Source organism: Sander lucioperca, chromosome 20, assembly GCF_008315115.2.
Source record: "Sander lucioperca isolate FBNREF2018 chromosome 20, SLUC_FBN_1.2, whole genome shotgun sequence".
NCBI lineage: Eukaryota > Metazoa > Chordata > Actinopteri > Perciformes > Percidae > Sander > Sander lucioperca.
The window spans coordinates 20,699,151-20,709,150 of record NC_050192.1 but is presented as its reverse complement, the minus strand read 5'-3'; the positions used below and the strand labels follow the sequence as shown (position 1 = coordinate 20,709,150).

The 10,000-nt window shown below is 39.6% G+C and overlaps 2 protein-coding genes across 2 annotated transcripts in view; both read right to left on the bottom strand.

Annotated features, from left to right (window-relative positions):
* The window catches only part of wnt16 (wingless-type MMTV integration site family, member 16), a 9,651-nt gene extending 4,440 nt beyond the window's left edge, over nt 1–5,211 (bottom strand). Inside the window, exon 1 of the mRNA XM_031311283.2 lies at nt 4,937–5,211. Coding sequence (XP_031167143.1) covers nt 4,937–5,013 — 77 coding nt within the window. The 5' untranslated portion in view covers nt 5,014–5,211. The remainder of the gene's footprint in view (nt 1–4,936) is intronic.
* Nucleotides 5,212–8,066: 2,855 nt separating this feature from the next.
* cped1 (cadherin-like and PC-esterase domain containing 1) overlaps nt 8,067–10,000 on the bottom strand; it is a 56,844-nt gene continuing 54,910 nt past the window's right edge. Inside the window, exons 19-21 of the mRNA XM_031311263.2 lie at nt 9,864–9,951; nt 8,816–8,962; nt 8,067–8,559 (exon numbers count right to left, since the gene is read on the bottom strand). Of these exons, the coding sequence (XP_031167123.2) occupies nt 8,377–8,559; nt 8,816–8,962; nt 9,864–9,951 (418 nt within the window). The 3' untranslated portion in view covers nt 8,067–8,376. The remainder of the gene's footprint in view (nt 8,560–8,815; nt 8,963–9,863; nt 9,952–10,000) is intronic.

Here is a 10,000-nt window from a genome sequence, read left to right as displayed (position 1 = left end):
TTTTTTAACAATTTGTTTACACTTTTTTAAACACTTTTTAATAAAATATATATATATATATATATATATATATATATATATATATATAAATTAAAAAAGAATAAGACATAAAATACTGCTGCAAAGTTCTCCACTAAATAAAATACTCTCAGTCTCAAACCAATATCACCTAATAAAATATAATGAAAAATATAAATAAATAACTATGGATTACAGAGCAGCATTACCAATCCCACCTTGTCAACAACCGAGTATGGTCGTAGATCAGCTGCTATAAAAACACCAATTACTTTCGTTATTGCGTTGGCCCGATCGACCAGCAAAGGTCTGTTTAAATGCCAACGGGAGCTGCGTCTGAATTACGGTCGTTTTCTTCCTCGTAGTAATGATGTTCACACTCGTGTGATGCCTTTTCAAGTGCGTTAGCAAGTTTGAAGTGTTGCCAGAAACATACCCTGAGCAACGTCTTTCATCTTATCGACTAGTCTTTGGTCTTACCGACTAGTCTTTGGTCTTACCGACTAGTCTTTGGTCTTATCGACTAGTCTTTGGTCTTATCGACTAGTCTTTGGTCTTATCGACTAGTCTTTCGTCTTATCGACTAGTCTTTCGTCTTACCGACTAGTCTTTGGTCTTACCGACTAGTCTTTGGTCTTACCGACTAGTCTTTGGTCTTACCGACTAGTCTTTGGTCTTATCGACTAGTCTTTGGTCTTATCGACTAGTCTTTGGTCTCATCGACTAGTCTTTGGTCTCACCGACTAGTCTTTGGTCTTATCGACTAGTCTTTGGTCTTACCGACTAGTCTTTGGTCTTATCGACTAGTCTTTGTCTTACCGACTAGTCTTTGGTCTTATCGACTAGTCTTTGGTCTTACTGACTAGTCTTTGGTCTCACCGACTAGTCTTTGGTCTTATCGACTAGTCTTTGGTCTCATCGACTAGTCTTTGGTCTCATCGACTAGTCTTTGGTCTCACCGACTAGTCTTTGGTCTTATCGACTAGTCTTTGGTCTCATCGACTAGTCTTTGGTCTTACCGACTAGTCTTTGGTCTTACCGACTAGTCTTTGGTCTTACCGACTAGTCTTTGTCTTATCGACTAGTCTTTGGTCTTACCGACTAGTCTTTGGTCTTACCGACTAGTCTTTGGTCTTATCGACTAGTCTTTGGTCTTACCGACTAGTCTTTGGTCTTATCGACTAGTCTTTGTCTTACCGACTAGTCTTTGGTCTTATCGACTAGTCTTTGGTCCTATCGACTAGTCTTTCATCTTATCGACTAGTCTTTCGTCTTATCGACTAGTCTTTGGTCTTATCGACTAGTCTTTGGTCCTATCGACTAGTCTTTCATCTTATCGACTAGTCTTTCATCTTATCGACTAGTCTTTGGTCTTATCGACTAGTCTTTGGTCTTATCGACTAGTCTTTGGTCTTATTGACTTATCGACTAGTCTTTGGTCTTATCGACTAGTCTTTCATCTTATCGACTAGTCTTTCATCTTATCGACTAGTCTTTGGTCTTATCGACTAGTCTTTCGTCTTACCGACTAGTCTTTCGTCTTATCGACTAGTCTTTGGTCTTATCGACTAGTCTTTGGTCTTACCGACTAGTCTTTGGTCTTATCGACTAGTCTTTGGTCTTATCGACTAGTCTTTGGTCTTACCGACTAGTCTTTGGTCTTATCGACTAGTCTTTGGTCTTATCGACTAGTCTTTGTCCGTTGACGTATTTCACTGGGAAACCGAAGGTTCCCAAACAGGAGACCTTAATGATATGGTGGCTCTTCAAGCTCCGGCTTGTCCGTCCTGTCTATGGGCTTGTCTGCATTGGCCATGGCGCTAGCTAGCGAGAGGCTAAAGCGTGCCGTGTATGTTGTTGTACAGCACGCGGTGTGTGATTATTATTTTTTTTCCCCAAACCACTTCAGAGGAAATCCCGCCCTGCAGTCGATTTCATTGGTTTAGGTTACAGTGACGGCGGGTAGGTTTAGAGATCAGTGATTGGTGTCTGTACAGTGATTGACATATTGACATGACCAATGAAAACTTTAGAATCAGCTGCAGGGCGGGATTTGCGCTGAACGCGGAGACTTCCGCCACTTAATATGTTCGTGTGGACCCTTTCGGTGCACATGCGCACCGAAAGGGTCCGGTACGAATACACGTACACCCCTATGTGTATATAGGCCCGTACATATACAGTACAGTATACCATCTACAATACATTAGACTACACCACTGTCTGGGACCGAACTAGAACCCACACCCTGTTCACTTCATTTATAACATCCCATAATAACACAAGTTATGTCAGGATACATTTCATTACAAAAACGTCTTAAAAAAACAGAAAACAAATCCAAAACGTTGAGGGGAAACAACATAAAAAACCGCAAAAACGTAAAAACTCACCTGGACATTTTAACACGTTTTTGTGACGTTTCCAAACTATTGAAAAGGGAACATTATTGAAAACGGTTTGAGAACCCCTGCCCTAGAGGACTCCGATTAGCCTTCTGTTTTCCGCTGTCTTGGCTGTGATTTTTGGGTTGTTTTTTGAAGGAAATACTAAACGTTAAACACAGAAAGCGGAACATGTGCGCGGCCGAATCAAAGAATGGGATTGGTTGTTGCAGATGATGAAGCTACAGATTTATAACTCGCTGTTTTAGCTGCGTGGAGACGCAACGAGGCTTAAAATAGACCTCTCGTGAATGGAATTTGGCATTTTTATCGGATCTCCAGTTAACTGGGTAAAACAGCTCATATTGATTTTTTAATAGAGTTTGGTGTAAAAGTTAAATCACAGAGGATTACTAACTCTCAAACACTAAACCAAACTCCATTCAAATATTGGGCAATTTAACACTCTAACGGATACTTAAAAATGTACAAAAGTTCAGACATTTTACCAAGTGACTGTGTGAATTCCGCCCAGTCTGCTCTATTATTTAGGCTTAATGCCGTTATGAGATTTGATGGACAATGATGAAACTAAATCTGTCAATTTCTACAAGGAATTAGCTCAATATAAAGTAAAACTTTAAATTGTTTGATTTTTGAATGAAGTTTGGTGTAAACGATTAAATCACAGAAGAAATATAACTAACCCTCAACCACCAAACCAAACTCCATACTAATGTGTCAATTTAACACTGTTGAAGAATATTAAAACTGTACAAAAGTTCAGACATTTTTACAAAGAGATATTTTACAGAGAATGAACCTAACAAAGACTAAGACTAAAAAAGGTAATTTTTGATTTTCTAAAGTGCTGTTTATGAATGTTTTTAGGCCGAATTAAAGAGCTCCAGATTTATAAAGCGCTCCAACAAAAAGGCAGAAGGCAGCTTTAAACTTCATTATTCTGTGTGTTTGGATGAGAAAAGACTGGATGAATCCATAAGTAATTAGTACTTACACAGGCTTTGGGAGTTGTATGTAGAGGCGGTGTGTGTAGAGAAAATTACATTAAAAACCTGTTAAACTGCGTAATTGGTTATATTTAAGAGCGAGTTTGTCACTCCGGGAACTCGACTGAATACAATTAAAAGCAGTTACACAGGACATCCTTAAATAGACCGTTTTTTAAATGGAGTTCGGCTCTGTTGGATAACTGCGTAAAACCGGCGCGCTACAGTTTTATATATTTATATTTTAAATATTTCATTCAGGTTGTTTGCTTCTGTGTGTTTTTATGGTGAAAACGGATTAATCCCGATTACATAAACGGTGTGAGCTGTATATAGAAGCGGTGGGCAGAGAAATTGCAACTGAAATTACATTAAAAAAATCAAAGGAAATGCTTAAATTGACTATTTCTTTCATGAAGTTTGGTTAGGTTGGATCTTCAACGTTTATTACTTTATTTGGTAGCTTTTATATCTTTGTGCAAAAATTGCGTGTGAAGCAGCGCGCTCCCGTTCGGGTCTCGTGCACCAGCTGATTTTATATATAAATGTCAGATTTTAAAATGTATACCCACTTAATGCCCAATGACGCAACAACATACTTTCCATTATAGTTTTAATATATTTTAAATTGTCATCTGTGTTTTTCTTCCTCACATAGAATAATTAAAAGGGATTTATAACGTAAAATTGGTGCATAAAAGTGTATCAGAAAACAGGAAATTAAGTCTTTGACGCTCAAAATTACCCTGGGGGAGGACACCCAGACCCCCCCCCCAACTATGATATGCCCCCCCCATTCTGGCCTATATATATATATACAGTATACCATCTACAATACATTAGACTACACCACTGTCTGGGACCGAACTAGAACCCACACCCTGTTCACTTCATTTATAACATCCCATAATAACACAAGTTATGTCAGGATACATTTCATTACAAAAACGTCTTTAAAAAACAGAAAAAAATCAACAACAAAAAAATCCACTCGGGTTGTTTGCTTCTGTGTGTCTAAAGGTCAGATTAATCCCGATTAAATACAAAAATCCAAAGGGAAGCCTTAAATTGGCCGTTTCTTCCATGGAGTTTGGTTTGGTTGGACCTCCAAAGTTAATGCGTAATTGAGGAAATTTAAGCGAGAGTTTGTCACTCCAGGAACTCTACTGGATATAATTTAAAGCAGATATACAGTGAAGCCTTAAATAGACAGTTTTTTAAACGGGGTTCGGCTCTGTTGGATCCCAGAAGGTAACTGCGTCAAACCAGCGCGCTCCAGTTTTAACAACATATTTTAAACATTTCATTCAGGTTGTTTGCTTCTGTGCGTTTGGATGGGAAAAGGGTGATGGATCCTGATTAAGTGATTATATAGAGGCGGTGTGTATAGAGCAAATTGCATTACAAATTCAAAGGGAAGCCTTAAATTGACAGTTTCTTCCATGGAGTTTGGTTTGGTTGGATCTCCAAAGTAACTGCGTAATTAATCGCGCGTGAAGCAGCGCGCTCCCGCCCCGTACTCACATCCAGGTGGCTCTGCAGCAGAGCGGACACACCGACACCAGCAGCAGGGTCAGAGTGCACATGTGTCGGCTCTCCATGGCCTCTTCATCTATCTGAGCCTCCGGGCTAAAACCCGGGCCAAACCCGGTCCGGGAGCAGATTCATTAATCCGGGTCCGGTAGGATCCAATAAAGGGCGCGCGCGGCGGCCTCCGTCCAGCTCTGTCTGTGTGTGTGAGAGTGTGTCTCTCTGTCTGTTTCTCTCTCTGTTGTGTGTGTGTGTGTGTGTCTGCCTGTCTGTCTGTCTGCCTGTCTGTCTGTCTGCCTGTCTGTCTCGGAGGATCCTCATTGGACCGGCAGCAGAGGAGTCATTCAGCAGCTGACGTCACAGCTAGACGGGCCGAAGGATCAAAGAGACAAACAGCAGACTGTTTTCTGACAAAAATTCGTTTGATTTTTGAATATAGTTTGGTGTAAAGGTTAAATCACACAGCAATGATTACTAACCCCCAAACACCATACCAAACTTCATTCAAATATTGGTCAATTTAACACACATCGATACTTGAACATGATACAAAAATTCAGATATTTTACCAAGTGACTGTGTGAATTCCGCTTAGTCTGCTCTATTATTTAGGCTTAATGCCCTTATGACATTTGATGGACAATGATGAAACTAAATCTGTCAATTTCTACAAGGAATTAGCTCAATATAAAGTAAAACTTTAAAACTGTTTGATTTTTGAATGAAGTTTGGTGTAAAGGTTAAATCACACAGAAAAGATTACTAACCCTCAACCACCACACCAAACTCCATACTAATATATGTCAATTTAACACTGTTAAAGGATATTAAAACTGTACAAAAGTTCAGACATTTTAGAAAGATAGTGGATGAATTCCGCTTTGCCTGCTCAATTATTTAAATATCTGATTTGACATTTGATCGACAATGATGAAACTAAATCAGTCAATTACTACAAGGATTAATATAGAGTTCAACTTTAAACTGTTTGATTTTTGAATGAAGTTTGGTATAATGGTTAAATCACAGGATATCTAACCCTCAAACACCACACCAAACTCCATTCAAATATTTGTCAATTTAACATTCTAATGAATACTTTACATTAAGCAAAGTTCTGATATTTTACGAACCAATGGGAGTTAGTTATTTCCACTTTGCCTATTATATTATTAAAATATCTGATCTGACATTTGATCGACGAACTAAATTAGTTAATTTCTACAAGGAATTACTATAAAGTGAAACTTTAAACTGTCTGATTTTTGAATGGAGTTTGGTGTAAATGTTAGTTTGCATATTTTTCACATTATCATGTAAAGTAAAACACCTGAAATATGAATCTTTTTTTTTTTCAGTTTGATTAATAAATATCATAATTTTGTCAACTTTACTCGCTTTTTCCAGAGCTTTCAAACACATCTCCAACTATCTGACGGTCCCGGGACATGTCGGCATGTTTAGAGAAAAGCCACAAAAATGTTGAAAAAACAACTTTAGAAAAAGGCGGAAAAAAACAAAAAAAATACTCCAGAAAGGCGACAAAAACTTAGAATTTTCTTCTAAAAAAACCTTGAAAAAAAAGACAAAAACGTTAAAAAAAACAATTGTAAAATAAAAACTAAAAAAAAAGAAGAAAAATGTTGAAAAAAAACTTAAAAAAGGCAAAGAAATCTCTGAAAATACCCTCCAGGAAAAAGTCGAAAAAGTTTCCAAAAGAACCTCAACAAAAAGACAAAAACATCGAAAAAAAACTTTGGAAAAAGGCAAAATAAAATACAGGAGGGCAACAAAAACGTCGAAAAAGTGTCAAAAAAAACCTTGAAAAAAAGACAAAAATATTGAAAAAAAAACTTTTAAAAAGTAAAAAAAAAACTTTGAGAAACAACCCAGAAAGGTGACAAAAACATCGAATATTTTTTCTAAAAAAAACTCTAAAAAAAAGACAATAACATTGAAAAAAGCCTTTTAAAAAAAGTAAAAAAAAACATCTGAAAAACAACCAAGGTGACAAAAGCGTCGAAAAAATTGTCGAAAAACATTGAAAGAGCCCCCCCCCCCCCCCCCCTGTAAATTATGCCTTCAACTCTTCAACAAAACCGAAAAGTGACAAAGATGAAAACAAGACGGACAGCTGGTGATAAAACTTCAGATTTATGATTTAACGTTTACGGAAAAGGACAAATATTAAAATATATAAAAACCCAGATGGTGATATAACAGATATTAAACACAGAGTTCATGTTTTCACAGCTGCTGTGTTTGTGTCATTTCCATGTTTCAGAGAGCAGAAAAGGATCCTAACATTAATATAAATATATATTTATATATTCTATATTCCAGCATGTCAACATGTTTAGAGATAAAGGCACAAAAATACATCCGTAGAAAAATATAAGCAGAGAATCACATAAGACGTTTTCACATGAACACGTTAGCTTTGAGTCTTTGGTTCTGGATATTAGGATCATAACGTATAAAAATATATCAATATAAATATGTAAGGAGGCCCCATAGACTGTATATAAACTGGACCAGCAGGTCCCGTGTCTCTGGACGGAGACCAGTGAAGTCTCTTTCCCGGTGATGGCTGAGCGTTACTGAGCAGCCTCCAACTGAGCTTGAAGACGTAGATGTGACGTGAGCAACCTGTCTGAAAGTTGGAAGTCTTCTGGTAGCTGTGCCAAGAGAAATCTCAATCATTCCCAATCTAGCAGAGACGGAGAGCGTAGGTATATGTAAGGAGATAACATAGACACAGGCTAATTATTGATCACTAAAATGATAGTTAACATTAGGAATTAAACTTAAACAGCTAATGGAAGTCCAAACTGCCTGAGAGCTTCTCCTGTACTATACGGTAATTCCTCTACTATGAGACAGTAAGTCTCGTGGTTATGACCCAATCGTTAGCCTATTTTTATAAAAACGTCTGCTACGGAGCCATAACGTGAGGTACAAGGTAATGGAGCCTTTTATACATTGTCGTGTTTCTTTAGAAATAAACAATGGACAAATAGAGTCTTTAAACTCTTCAGATGTAAAGTTATTCTCTGTCAAAGTGACGTCAGAATGAATGGCAGTCAATGGGATGCTAACGGGAGGTGATGGCTTGGTAGCATCAACATGGCGCCATAGGAGCTACGCGGTCCGAGGAGAAAGAGTCTCTGAGACAGAGAGCAGATTAAATATGAGATAAGACTACAGTCTGGATCAACGTGGGACATTTCTCTCAGTATTAACGATCTCAAACTCGGCTCTTTTTGGGAAGAACTAGAGCAGGTTTTAATGTCTGAAGAGCTTCAGGTGTTTAGTCTCATATTAAGATTCAGTTTGTGTCCATCTTGGACCTTTCGTTCCTTTCTGTCCCGTTAACAACTCGCTTTGTGGTTAAAATCCCCAAATAATAAGTACAGTCCACCTGGAGGAGGAGTTCAGCGGGGACACAGGCGGCTCAGCAGGATCTCAGAGTACACCTGGTTCACTGCTCCTCTCACGTGATAGGCCGAGGCTTTAGGCCCCGCCTCCTGGGCCATGTCCCGCGAGTCTGATTGGCTGCTGAGCTCCGGTCCGGTTCTGTTAGTCGAGGACGGAGCGTTGGACCAAAAACTCTCCACCTGTGACAGCAAAGAAGAGATTTAGAAGGAGGTGTCACGTCTTCTCTGATTGGTTGGTTGAGTCTCAGCCGATATGTTTGTGTGTATGTGTGTGTGTGTGTGTGTGTGTGTCTCTGTGTGTGTGTGTGTGTGTCTGTGTGTGTGTGTGTCTCTGTGTGTGTGTGTGTGTGTGTCTCTGTGTGTGTGTGTGTCTGTGTGTGTCCATGTGTGTGTGTGTATGTGTCCGTGTGTATGTGTGTGTGTGTGTGTGTGTTACCTCATGGAAGTGGCAGGCGCAGCGTCCCTGCAGGAACTCTTTGTGTCGTCCCATCGTGATGCTGAACGTGTCGATGACCTCGTACCCATGATGCTTTGCTGCAGCGATGATGTCACGATTCTCTCTGTCGAGATCCTGGATCTCTTTCTGAAACAAGAAGAAGACAGGGAGGGGTTAGATTAGGGAGGGGTTAGATTAGGGAGGGGTTAGATTAGGGAGGGGTTAGATTAGAGAGGGTTTAGATTAGAGAGGGGTTAGATTAGGGAGGGTTTAGATTAGGGAGGGGTTAGATTAGAGAGGGTTTAGATTAGGGAGGGGTTAGATTAGAGAGGGTTTAGATTAGGGAGGGGTTAGATTAGAGAGGGTTTAGATTAGAGAGGGGTTAGATTAGGGAGGGTTAGATTAGGGAGGGGTTAGATTAGAGAGGGTTAGATTAGGGAGGGTCTAGATTAGGGAGGGTTTAGATTAGGGAGGGGTTAGATTAGGGAGGGGTTAGATTAGGGAGGGTCTAGATTAGGGAGGGTTTAGATTAGGGAGGGGTTAGATTAGGGAGGGTCTAGATTAGGGAGGGGTTAGATTAGAGAGGGTTTAGATTAGGGAGGGTTTAGATTAGGGAGGGGTTAGATTAGAGAGGGTTTAGATTAGGGAGGGGTTAGATTAGAGAGGGTTTAGATTAGGGAGGGGTTAGATTAGAGAGGGTTTAGATTAGAGAGGGTTTAGATTAGGGAGGGGTTAGATTAGGGAGGGGTTAGATTAGAGAGGGTTTAGATTAGGGAGGGTTTAGATTAGAGAGGGTTTAGATTAGGGAGGGTTTACATGACTATAAATAGCTACAGAGAGTTAAACAAGTACAGAAGATTGTTGACATTCATGCAGAAAGATTCAGACTTATGTTACGCCCCGCTACACCCTGCTACACCCCGCTACACCCCGCTACACCCTGCTACACCCTGCTACACCCTGCTACACCCTGCTACACCCTGCTACACCCTGCTACACAATACTACGCGGATCTGACACTATGAATAAACAGGAACCAGAACCGTACCAGAGTGAGGGATCGGATCCCGTCTACAGGAAGATGGAAACCCATCCCCAGAGATTTCACCACCACCACGATCTCACTGAGAGACTCTCTGAGGAGAAAACATATTCACATTCATCATCTTGTTCAGAGCAGGATAA